Source organism: Equus caballus, chromosome 31 (genome assembly GCF_041296265.1).
Source record: "Equus caballus isolate H_3958 breed thoroughbred chromosome 31, TB-T2T, whole genome shotgun sequence".
Lineage (NCBI taxonomy): Eukaryota > Metazoa > Chordata > Mammalia > Perissodactyla > Equidae > Equus > Equus caballus.
Genome location: NC_091714.1, coordinates 17,151,421 through 17,164,869, shown reverse-complemented (window position 1 = coordinate 17,164,869; position 13,449 = coordinate 17,151,421). Strand labels below are relative to the sequence as shown.

General features: G+C 38.9%; 1 protein-coding gene across 8 annotated transcripts in view; it reads left to right on the top strand.

Moving 5' to 3' along the window:
• PCMT1 (protein-L-isoaspartate (D-aspartate) O-methyltransferase) overlaps positions 1-13,449 on the top strand; it is a 53,113-nt gene that overhangs the window by 897 nt on the left and 38,767 nt on the right. For all 8 annotated transcript variants that reach the window (XR_002805219.2, XR_002805218.2, XR_011434406.1 and 5 more), the window contains exon 2: positions 12,174-12,278. Coding sequence is in view for 4 of the 8 variants with exons in the window: in XM_001495403.6 (XP_001495453.4) it covers positions 12,174-12,278 (105 nt within the window). In the remaining 4 variants the exon portion in view is untranslated. The remainder of the gene's footprint in view (positions 1-12,173; positions 12,279-13,449) is intronic.

The following is a 13,449-nucleotide window of genomic DNA, read 5'->3' as shown; positions in this document are numbered from 1 at the left end:
CCCCCGCCCTCCCTTTTTTCCTCTGGAGGGAGATGCCACCGTCTGATACAGGCGAGGGGAGGAGAGGAGGATGAGGGTATTGTCATTGCGGATGCTGGGAGAATTTTCTGGGGCGGCTGTCCAGTGGAAAGCTTCGTGGGGGGCGGAGGAAGAAATAATCAGGAGATGCTATTCCTGAGAGACTTGTCTTTGAGGAGCCATTAGAGCTCCCGGGATCCAGTAAACGATTGTGTGTATGGAATGTTCTAACTTTTTTCGGGGCTACTATGTGCTTTAAAAGCCTTGAATGGAAGTTTCTTTATACCATTCTCTTTAGTTATTGTTTTCCTTCCTCTGATGATAATTTTAGGATGGGATGAATGCTGTGTCACTTTCTTTTTTTAAATTGAAATATAGTGTCGCCGACTGGTCAGGAGACCAGAAGAACCGCAGTCCACAGTACTCTCACTCTGCTCAGAATTGATAGCACTCTCTTTGCCACCAGCTTGCGAATTAATCATATCCTACCACGTGGTATTTTTAATTGTCATATGTTGTTTAGCTTTTCATGTGTTTGTTATGTTTCCTAAATAGATTTGTAACCTCCTCGGGGGCTGGGACTTTTTTTTTTTAAATGTCTTTGAATCCTGTCAAAGAACCTAATACTCCTTTCGTTTTTCTTTAATGCCAATTAAATGTGCATTATATGCTTGAATGTGCTAGGAATACCAAGATGAGTGAGAGAAATCAATAGCACTGTCTGGCACATGGTTAATACGTAATATTAGTCATTTGACTTTTTTTCCTTTACAATATTTAAAATTTGGAAATTGTGTCCTTACTGTTTAGTAATGAAGAATATTTAGATTTCAGAATTCTGTCGAGCATTGCCACTTTATGGAAGGATATTTGATTGGAAGTGGACGTTTATATACTGAGGCAGTATTATGAAATGTGATTTAGTTTCCCATGGATTGCATGTAAGCTCAATATGTTGTAAATATTTTAACAAAATTTCTTAATTTAATGCCGTTTATTGCAGTGTACATACCTGAAACATTCTATACACGAATTGTGATTAAGTAATTTTCCACCAGTAGGTTATGGCAGTAGCCACTTGGCTGTGGCAGAAATCTGTAATCAGTCAGGCTCTTAGTCTCTTTTTTGGACCAAATTTGTAGTAAGCCAAGACTATATCTTTTCCCAGTGGTTTTATTATCTTTAAATCACTTTTTTTTTTCCTTAAGCTTTGTTTTTTGAAGAAGATTAGCCCTGAGCTAACTACTGCCAGGCCTCCTCTTTTTTGCTGAGGAAGCCTGGCCCTGAGCTAACATCCGTGCCCATCTTCCTCTCCTTTTTTTTTTTTTTTTAAAGATTTTATTATTTCCTTTTTCTCCCCAAAGCCCCCTGGTACATAGTTGTATATTCTTCGTTGTGGGTTCTTCTAGTTGTGGTATGTGGGACCTGCCTCAGCGTGGTCTGATGAGCAGTGCCATATCCGCACCCAGGATTCGAACCCACGAAACACTGGGCCGCCTGCTGCGGAGCGCGCGAACTTAACCACTCGGCCACGGGGCCAGCCCCTCTTCCTCTACTTTTTTATATGGGGACGCTTACCACAGCATGGCTTGCCAAGCGATGCCATGTCCGCACCCGGGATCCAAACTGGTGAACCCCGGGCCGCCGAGAAGTGGAACTTGCGAGCTTAACCGCTGCACCACTGGGCCAGCCCCTTATTATCCTTGTAATGTATTGGATTATCATTCTTAGCTGAAATTTCTCAGGATATTTTTTTCTATCAGAAAATTTAATAAATATTTAATACACATTGATATTGCAAATATTTAGTTTTATCTATGACTGGTAAGAGGAAATTAGAATGCTCAAATTGTATAGCCTTTTTTGTAACACTTGTGTGACTTTAATTTCACCTTCTTGCTGAATTAATTCTAGCTAATAGATTTTATTTCCATTTATTAGTTTATTATAAAAGTAATATTTGCTCATGTGAAATTTCAATTGGCATAAAATTTGAAAATTTCTCCCTCTAATTATTCCACTATTCTGTATTCTTCCTAACGTAAAGGCTTCTAATTGAATCTTTAGGGAAAAATTAAAAAGAGATATGTTGATGTTGAAGTGAAAAGGGATCTGCAAACTGGAAGAGGAAGCAAATTGCAGTTTTAATGTTTTGTTTTTTTTAAAATAAATGAAGTTCAGGATTGGTTTAGTTTTAATCTTATAATCATTTTATGGAAAGTTTCTACTGAGTTTTTCTTTTATAAAACATCATAGTAAAAATATGATTGTGTATGATTTCATAGTTGATATATCATTTATAGGGTATTTTAGAGTCTAATGGTACATCTTGTAAATCTCATAACTTATGTTATGATGACAGGTGCTCTTAAATAACTTAGAACAGTGACCTAAAACTTGAGCATGCTTCAGAATCTCCTGCATCACCTGGAGAGCTTGTTAAAACACGGGTGCTGGGGCTCAAGAATTTGTATTTCTAACAAGTTCCTAAGTAGTGCTGCTGCTGCTGGTCCCGGGACCACACTTTGAGAATCACTGACGTAGAGAATTGAAAATTACAAGGTTGAGCTCTGCCCCTGTTTCAGCTGAATCACTTTATGCTGTAAAGTAAAGGTTTAGCAAAGAAGTCGATGGTAGTCCTGCCCAATAGAACTCTCTCTAATGTCTACATCTGTGCTGTTCAGTGTGGTAGCTGCTAGCTACATGTGGCATTGAGCACTTGAAATGTGGTTAATACAACTGAGGAACTGGATGTTTATGTTATTTAAATTAGTTAAATAGCCACATGTGACTAGTGGTTACCATATTGGACAGTGCAGATCTATAGAAATGAAAAATATATTATAATTGTAGGCTGATAATGTGCTAAAACAAGTGTGAGCCTACTTAATCTAGGGAATGTGACAATTTACATAATGTTTATATTAAAGTTTATTTTCTGCTTTTCTTGGGATAATTTCAAGCCATGGCAAAAGTTAGGAACAGCGGGGGGCAGGAGAAGATGAGGTTGAGAGAGGTACTTTCCTAGAGCAGGGGTGTCTAAACGCCTGTGGAAGGTGAACTCTTAGCTAATAGACTTCAAATGCTGTACTGGCCACTTAAAACAATGCTAACAATTGTTCTTTTACCTATTTTTATTTGTAAAACAATTTAATCCACTACCCTAATGCGTCATTATTTCTACTTATGTTTCCTTTGCATCCTTGATTGTGTCATTTTGCATATATAATGGATTTATAGGATTTGTCATTCAGTCAGCTGATATTTGACTATCTTCTAAAAGCCAGACACTGGGGATACAGCAGTGAACAAAGCAAACATCCATTCTGTCTGGAGCTCACTTCTAATGGGAGCAGACAGATAAAATACATTGTCTGTCACGTGATAAGTGATGTGGGAGGGAAGGAGGATAGGGAGTGTGGGGTAGTAGGTTTGCAGTTTTAGGGGAGAAGGCCTCACTGAGGTGTCATTCGAGCAGAGATTTGGTGGAGGGGAAGAAATTCAAGCCATGCAGATGGAGCTGGGGGACAGGCATTCCAGGCAGAGAGAATAGCAGCTGCTAGATTTGGATTTGGGGTATGGGAGAAAGACTGGAGTCAAGGATATGACACCAAGCTTTTAGGCCTGGGCGACTGGAATGACTTGCCATTTTCTGAGTTGGAAATAATAAGTGAGCGAGCAGCAGGGATTTTTGGGGGAGGGATGCGAGGAGGTGTGGGAGAGCAGTTTATTTTGAGGAATGTTGGGTTTGAGATGCTTACAGAACGTTTAAGTGGAAACCTTTAGTAGGCATTTGAATATGTAAGAATTATGATAATTTGTAGTTTTGTAGCCTTATTTAGTTCCACAAATAAATTGAAATTTTTTTCTATTCTGTTCAGAGTGTCAGTTCTTAGCCACTATTAGCATAACTAGTGGAAAAGAGAATATTCCCATTAGTTTTATCATGTGCATTCATGGGCCAAGTATAACCAGCTAATAAAATACTAAGGGCTGGGCCTGCCCCGTGGCTGAGTGGTTAAGTTTGCGCACTCTGCTGCCGTGGCCCAGGGTTCGGATCCTGGGCGCGGACGTGGCACTGCTTGTCAGGCCACGTTGAAGCGGTGTCCCACATCCCACAACTAGAAGGACCTGCAACTAAGATATATAGCTGTGTACAGGGGTGGTTTGGGGAGATAAAGCAGAAAAAGAAAAAAAGAAATTGGCAACAGTTGTTAGCCCAGGTGCCAATCTTTAAAAAAAAAAAAAATACTAAGGGGCTGTTTTCAGAAACTGGGGCTTCATTTAGAATTTAGAAAATGTCTCCTCATTTTAACTTATTTCTAGTCCATCTTATGGGTACATATTAGTAAGTAAACTTACAGTGCATTGAATATGATTTAATTTATATGATTTTGGGGAGGAATTTTAATATCAGTGTGTCTACTTTAATTAAAATTAAATAAAATTAAAAATTCTGTTCCTCAGGCGCTCTAACCACATTTCAGGAGCTCAGTATGAGGCTAGTGGCCAGCCTGTTGGACAGTACAGGCATAGAACGTTTCCATGGTTGTAGGAAGTTCTGTGGGACAGTAGTAGATCTGGATGCTGGGATGTATTACATCCTGTTTAATGTGATCTTAGCTCCACTGTGCTGTTGCACGTATTTTTATTAGTATTACATTTAGCTCTGGCCAACGTGTAGCAGTGAAAAAACAAGGATTATCAGACAAGGGTGATCTGGATGACAAGAGAGTCATCACTTTATATGACGATTTGATGGGATTGTGGTTGTTTGGTTTAGCAATGAGAAAGCTTGAGAGAGCAATGGTGTTTAAATAGTTGAAGAAATGTCATGTAGTAGAGGGTCAAACCAGGACAAATAGGAGGCAGATTTTGGCTCATTATAAGGAAGTATTCACAAAGCAATCCTAACAATCAAAGAGTTGGCTTTGAAAAATAGTGTTTTCTGTCACTGGATATGTTGAAGCAAAGAATGGTTGACCATTTCACTGTAAGGGATATTGTGGAAGAGATTTGTTGTCAGCTTTGAATATACACTAGATCTCTAAGGACCCTTTTAAATCCAAGATTCTGTCACTTTAATCGCATCATGGGTCACATGAAATCACCTGTGGGGGGTGGTGTGTATGTTTTAGGAGAGAGTCACAGAAGTTAACAGTTGGTTGCCTATATTTTAGAGTTTTGCATAACATTTTAGTTTATCAGAGATGTGAGGAGTCCGAGGAGCATCCTCCTTTGAGAAATAGTGTCAAAACAAGTAGTTAACTGTAAGTATCTATTAAGAGTGATCCTGGTCTAGAGAAACGTGTGTTTTTAAATAATCTGCGCTGCTTGCATGATATGCTTTATCATAACTTTCCAGCAGGTAAAATTCTTCTTTGATTATAGTGTGAATTTAAAACTAATCCCTTTCAGACTTTCTGTACTGAGAGTGTCTCAAGCTCTGCTTGCCGCTTATCGTGCCTCATTGTTCTAGGTGGGAAGTGAGAGGTGACCAGTTTGTTCATTTCTTATTGTTTTCCCTGGCATTTTGATAGTTGAGAAGAAATATAGTAGATGATTAACAACCGTTCAAGTTGTATAAACTGGTATCATAAAGTAATGTTTCTTTTATTGAGCTGTAGTTTTATAACAAGTTTAGAGAAAGTTTCTATATGGCTTGAAATCCACCTGCAGCTTATTTTCTTACCTGCGTTTGCAGTACTTCACACCAGCACACGCCCTCTCTTCTTCGTTCCTGCCAGGGTTGCTTCCATTCTTCTGTTCGCCCGGGTCAAAAATCTTGGCGTAGTCGTTGGTTCTTTCAGACTGTCACCAAATTAACTCAGTAGTTCTTAAATGCCTTTCATAGTCATCCCTTTCACAGTATTTTCATTGATACTGTGCTAGTCTTGGTTCTTAGTTCACACTTGGAGCAACATACCTCAAAGTGGCTGACTGGTTGGCACACGTTCGGTTTCCCTGCCCTCAGATCCATTCTACACATTATCCTCATCTTCCTAGAGTGCTGCTTTCTATGTCACTTTTCTGCCCAGGCTTCCGATTGCTTACTGTATCAAGTGTCAACATTTCTTTCTTAGCTTTCAGGCCTCTTTAGGGTCTTTTCCAACCTGTTACCTTGCTCCCACCCCGGTTCTGTTCTTCAGAGTCCTCTCATTTTCCTCCTCGTAGACCTGTGCGTTAGGTACCTGTTTGGCTGCTGTAACAAAGACCAAAATAGCAATGGCTTAAACAAAATTAAAGTTTCCATCTCCTGTAACAATCAAGTCTAAGCAGTTCAGGGCTAATATGACAGTTCCCTGTGCTGTGGACCTTGACTGCTCCTCTGTTGTTGTGCTCCCCAAAGTCTTTCCCTCATCTGCAAGGTCGAGGGTAGTTTACCTCCATCATTTCCATATTCCAGCTGGTGGGGAGAAACCTAGGGAAAGAAAAACCCCATTCATTTTAAGGGTATGACCTGGGAGTAGCATACATAATTTCTGCATATGTTCCATTGACAAGAATTTCTTTATAAAGCTACACATAACTACAGAGAGCTAGATAATGCACCCAATTAAAATTCTACCACTGTGAAAGAAGAGGCATTCCTGCCACCTTTTATATCTTGCTCATTGGAGGAGTGTGTGTGTATGCGCATTCACACACGCACATATTGTATATATCTGTGTAAATACATGCTATCTATGGTAATGAGGTTAGGAGAGTCAAGATTTTTGATCAAATAATACATGTACGTGGTTAAAAAATAAAATAGTATAGAAGGGCTTATAATGAAAAGTAACAATTGCCCCCGTTCCTTCTCACTGCCAGACTCATTACATAGAGTGAACCACTTTTAGCTGTTTTTGATTCTTGTGATTATCTTCATGTCTCTAAATCAAATGCTTAAACTGCTATTTCTTGTTTTATCAACTTTTGACATCATCTACTGACTTCCTGCCAAGATGGATTACAAACCTATCCCTGCGCCTCCATAAAGTTGTGTCATAATTTTTGCTTCCTCTTTTGTGGTTACCTTTGCACCTTTGAGTCATATACTTTAGCCGCAATTTCTTGTTCCGTAATTTATAGACTGACAGTACTTCTTAACCCTTCCACTTTGTAAGAAAAGATACTAGGGAGATCTCCCTCTCATTTTTCGTCTTATTGGCGACTCTTTTACGTTGTCAAAGTTGATAACATTGCGTTTTGTCTGAGGAGTAAATAAATGCCCTGCACTTTATTAGTCTACGATGACTGTGGAAGTGTTCTGATATTCGAGTCATCTGAATGTGGAAAGGGGTGTTCCACATCAGTGGACCTCTTCAAGTACAGACCATGGTACCAATTTATTAAGGAGTTAGGCTTGATGGCTTCTAAGGCCTCTTGTGACCTTGAGAGTCTGTGAATCACCTCTCTGGAATTTGACTTGAGTTCAGGACAAATGAACCACTCAAGAATTATTTTGGGAAGTGAATTAATAGAAGTCACTAAGCTATTTGAATATGTTAGTAGCAGTACAGTGAAGTGGGCAACAGGAATATAACATCGCGCTGACTGGCCCTACCCCTTATTTGCTCTGTGATCTTGAATAACAGTCCTGTAAACTCAATTTCATCATCTGTAAAATGGAGTAATAATAGTGCTTACATTACAGGATTGTGAGAGCCAACATAAGGTTGTTTCACATTTTTAAGGTTTTTATCTTAAAAGAGACAGTGTGTATAGTGTGCTTAGGATTTTGTGTAGCACATGGTAAATGTTCAGTAAATGATATCTCTATGATTACTCTGATTTTAAAACCTTTTAAAAAATGCTTCCACTGTTTTATTTATTTCATTGTTTTGTTTTAATAACCTTTTTGGGTAGCTTGCCTAAGCTTGTTTGTGTAGAAGTAATATTTTCTATTTGGGTTAATTTATCCAAAATTTATAATATTTTTTTCTTTTTTTCTTTTGAGGAAGTACTGAAGTTAGCCCTGAGCTAACTGCTGCCAATCCTCTTTTTGCTGAGGAAGACTGGCCCTGAGCTAACATCCATGCCCATCTTCCTCTACTTTATATGTGGGACACCTACCACAGCATGGCTTACCAAGCTGTGCCATGTCCCCACCCGGGATCCAAACTGGCGAACCCTGGGCTGCTGAAGCGGAACATGTGCACTTAACCGCTGTGCCACTAGGCCAGCATGAAAATTTATAATATTTTAAAGAGGAAAGATGATATGTTTGTCTTTTCTGGTCTATGACTATTTATAGTGTTTCTCTTGGTGTACCTTGTTTGCTAAGTTTTAAAAATATTCTTTTGTTATTTGGAGGATTTGTATTTGTACCTTTTATAGTGTCCTTAAACCATCTTTTTCTTAACTATTTCCTATCTGGTCAGTCAGTATTCAATGGTAACCTTTGATTCCTCTTATGGCCTGTGTGACAATGGTCTAATTCTGCGTTTCCCTTTTTTCTCTTCCTGTTGTTTTTAGTTGCATTCTTGCTACTTTGTCAGAATGTATATAACATTAAGTAGTAGTATTCCACCCAAGGCTCTACTCTGTGTTTTAGTCTTTGCGCTACAGTAGGGTCTGTGTCCTTTGCTGGTGGATCCCTGCTTATCCCTTGTTTAGATGAAGCACATCCTCTGGAAGGTTCCTCAGGAAGGGCTTGTGTACAACATTCCTGGAGTTATTGCACATTCAAAATGTTTTTTCTGTAACCTTGGTATTTGAAGGACAGCTTGACTGGGTATAAAATCTTTGGCTTACACTTTAAAAAAATCAGCTTTATTGAGGTATAATTTACCTAAAAATTCACCAATTTTAAGATTATAATTTGAAAAATTTGGCAAATATAGTTCTGTAACCATGACCCTAATGATATAGAACAGGGATCAACAAACTATAGCCCACAAGCCGCATCTGGCGTGCCGCCTATTTCTAGTAGAGGCTTCTTTTAGTGCAGCCACGCCGCTTTGTTAGTGCTGTCTGTGGTGGTCTTGCACTCCATCAGCAGAGCTGAGTACTTGCAGTGAGACTGTGTAGCCTACAAAGCATAACATATTTACTACGTGGACCTTTACAGAAGTTTGCTGATTTCTGATACAGAATGTTTCTTTTACTCAAAAAGTTCCCTCGTGCCCCTTTGCAATTAATCTCCTCCTTTTGCCCCCAACCCTTGACAACCACAGATTGGCCAGAGTTTGTTATAAATGGAATCTTATAGTGTATAGTTGCCTTGTCTGGCTTCTTTCACTGAGATTAGTGGTCTTGAGATTCATCCATTTTGTTGGGTGCATCAGTGGATTGCTCCTTTTTATTGTTGACTTGTACTTTCTTTCTTTGAATTTATTGAAAATACTGCTTCATTCTTGCTTTGCTTTGAACGTTGCCTTTAAGAAGCCTGATGGTTGCCTAATTTTTTTTTTTTTTTTTTTTACTCTTATTAGATAATTTGATCTTTTGGCCTTGAGTTTCCGAGGATTTTTTTCCTGGCCTTTAAAATCTGATAGTTTTATTAGTGTATCTCTTGAAGTTAATTGTGTCTGGTAATACTTTTACTTCTAAGTTTTCTCAGAACATAGTTTTAAATATTGGTTCTGTCTAATCAGCTGAAATGTTTTGATTTGCATTTTGTTTTCTTTTTACAGTAACTTTGGAGTTGGTTTATGTTTTCATTTTTTTCCTATTTTTAGGTATTTTGTGGACGCAGCTCAAGAGCCCTTTTTGTCAGCATAGTGACTTGCAGTTTCTTTAATGCGTGATGGTAATGATGGTAGTAGTGGCGGGAGAAGGGGAGGAGTCGACGTATCTTGTTGCTGTTTTGTTTCTGCAGGTTCCTTAGTTTTCTTCCTCCTTTCATTTCGTTGCCACATCAAGAGGCACCATCCTTTCCCTGTTTATCTGATTCCCCCTCGGAAGCAGTGCTTCTTGTGCTTGCCACCTCCAGTTCCACTCAATTTTTTTTTAAACAGTTTTGCTAAAGTGTAATTCCTACCATATAATTCACCTATTTAAATTGTAAAGTTTAGTGGTTTTTAAAAAAATATTCACAGATATGTGCAGCCATTACTATGGTTAAGTCAACATTTTCATTAGCTCAGAAAAATACCCTGTTTCACCTTCTGTTCCCTTAACCCCTGACCATAAGCAACTGCTAATCTACTTTCTGTCTCTACAAATTGGCCTATTCTGGACATTTCATTAAATAGAACCATACAATATGTGGTCTTTTGTGACTGGCTTCTTTCACTTAGCATAACGTTTTCAAGGTTCATTCATGTGGTAGCACGAATCAGTGTTCGTTCTTTTTTATGACTTAATATTCCATTGTATGGTTATACCACATTTTGTTTATCCATTCATCACTGGAGGGACATTTGGGTTTCCACTTTTTGGCTCTTATGAATAATGCTACTATGAACGTTTGTGTACAAGTTTTTGTGTGGACATACAGTTTTGTTTCTCTTGGTTGTACACACAGGATTAGAATTTTAAGTTCCTTCTTTGTGGCCAGTGCTGTGAACCTCCAAGTGCTAGACCTGTGTTCAGTATTTTGCTACGTAGTGTGGTACTTCCTCTTTTTGGGAATGATTTTGTATGTACTTCCTCTGTGTCCCCTGCTGCCTTCTGCTTTTTTCCCTTGGAGTATCTCTCTTTTTTTTTTTTGGTGAGGAAGATTGGCTCTGAGCTAACATCTGCACCAGTCTTCCTCTATTTTGTGTGTGGGACGTTTCCATAGCATGGCTTGATGAGCTGTGTGTAGGTCCGCCACTGGGATCCGAAGCCACGAACCCTAAACCAGTGAAACAGAGCACATGAATTTAACCACTGTGCCACCAGGCCGGCCCCTCTTGGAGTCTCTTAAACCTCACCCACTACCCTTGCTTTCTGTACTCACAGACTTGCAGCAATAGTAGGAGCTTTAGTGGATTTGTTATTTAATTTTCTACTTACAGGTAATTTGAAGTCTAGATATTCTCTGCCTCCTAGTAATGTGAAAGCGTGGGTCGTGTGTGGTTTTGTATTTGCCCTTCTTGATTTTAGCTTTAGGCTTTTTGAGCAGCTGTTTGGAGAAATTCAGATTCTGGTGGCTATCATTTCCCTCTAGAACCTGGAAGCTACACAGTTGATGAGTAAATTAAATTAGTTTGCATAAATATTTTAAACTTCATGTGATGCTTTTATTGAATCTCATTTTAAAATAGTCCTTCATAATGTAGCCAAATCAAGCAAAGGATGTTTTGGCTAAAATATTTTATTTCTGAATAAAGTCAAGTTCATACATTTAATCTTACAGATCTTAGATCTGTGAGGACAGGAACGATGCTATCTTGTTTATTCTTATAATCCTAAGCATGTAGCACTCTGTCTGGTATGTATAGATAGTCAATAAATGTATTGAGGGAGTTAATAAGGGCTTTATTGAATAGTAAGTGTACACATGAGACCATGAGAGTTATTGGAGTTTAACATCTTATATTTAACCTCAAAGAGTTGACAGTTGGGGGAGCCAAATATATATATTATTGATCTTGCTTTCGTTCTTGAAAAATTGGTTCCTTTTGGGCTCTGTAACAGTTTATCTGGTTGATTTTCATCCACTTCTGTGGCTGCTCCTTGTCACAATCTTTGAGGGCTCCACTTCCTTTGCGTATCTCTTAAACGTTTGCTTTTGTCTCTCTTCTCTGTGTGTTCTTCCCTGGCCACTTTAGTTCACTTCTCTTGCTTCAGTTGCTATCTATATAACTCGAAATCTAGATCTCTTTCCTAGGTCTCTTTTCTGAGCCCCAGGTCCATGTGTTCAGCTGACTGCTGAATATCTCTATTTGTATGGTCCATAACGCTAACCGAATAAATAAGTTGTCCTTTTCCTCCTTAACTCTGCTACTTCTCCAGGATTTCTGCAATCAGTCTATGACATGAGCATCTCAACCGTTACCCCCCTCCCTCCTCTAAATCTAGTCAGTCAGGTGTGTGTTACCTACTAAATATAACTCACATCCTTCTACTTTTCTTCATCCTTACTGTCATCATTGCAGACCAGGTTGTGATTACCTGGGCCCTTGCAACAACTTCCAGTTTTGCTCTCTTCCACTCCGATCTACAAGCAGCCAGAGTGATTATTCTGAAATACCTCTGATCATCTCACTATCAGCCTAAAATATTTGTCTCATTCATTTCAGAAAATGGAATCATCAAGACAGATAAAGTCTTTGAAGTCATGCTGGCCACAGACCGCTCCCACTATGCAAAATGTAACCCTTATATGGATTCTCCACAATCAATAGGTAAGCTTTGGATTTCTGAAAATGTCACATTTTTACTCCTTTACTCTTTAATTTTTCTAGATAGAAATAGGCTGGAACACAGATATTTATTTTTACCTTACAAGTTTGAATTTTATGCCTTAGTAAGTTTCATAATACCAAACATATCCATTTTGATAAAATGATATTGTATATGGAGTATCTTTTCTATTTTCTCAAACAATATATAACATGTAGATTTTTTTAAAGCAGTTTTTCTTAAAATATACTTTTTTTTTTTTGCTGAGGAAGATTTTCCCTGAGCTAACATCTGGGCCAGTCTTCCTCTTTTTGCTTGAGGAAGATTTGCCCCAGCTAACATCTGGGCCAGTTTTCCTCTACTTTATACTTGGGTTGCTGCCATGGCATGGCTGACGAGTGTTGTAGGTCTGCTCCTGTGATCTGAACCTGGAAACCTGGGTTGCTAAAGTGGAGGGCATCAAACTTAACCACTATGCCATGGAGCTGGCCCCTTAAAATATACTTTTAATGAAAACTTACAGTTTAAGCTGAGTGCCGAGTTTTCTTTAGGGGCCTTAATATTGACTAAGGTGGTTGTTTTGTATTAGCATCAGTTTTTAAAGTCAGTACTAAAGGAAATCAGTGTCAGTTTTTATTGACTTCTCTGCTTCACTTGCCCTGACTTTTTGGCTTTTGCTTGTTTTCAGAAAGTTCCGTATTTAACTCCTTCTCCTGAAGCAGGTTTTGCTGAGCTGCTGAGCCTTGGCAGTGGGTGCCTTTGAGGCTTAGAAGCACCTCGGGATTCTGTCGGCCAGCTGCCTGCCGTCTTCTGTTGGAGCGCTTTACACAGTCGGCAGAGGAGATCCTGGGGAGCTTCTGAACCCCGAAGGCACCTGCTACCACCGCTCAGTGAAGATTGTTCAGACGCAGACGCAGGTAAAGGACTTTGAGAAAGCAACACTGGAAGAAAAACAACTAAAAGCTAAAAACTAGGCAAAGGTTATGTGGATTACCGTCAGGTGGCAGCGAGAAGAGTAAATTGCAGTGGTTTCTTAGTGCCTTAAGCTACTGTGATGCCAGCTGCTCCTTTTTTTAAGTTGTGAGAAATAACGAAGCAATTTAATTTTGCAGGCATTTTGCTTACCTATTATATGTGGAAACTTATTTTCTTTTTGTAAATCTGAAGAGAAAA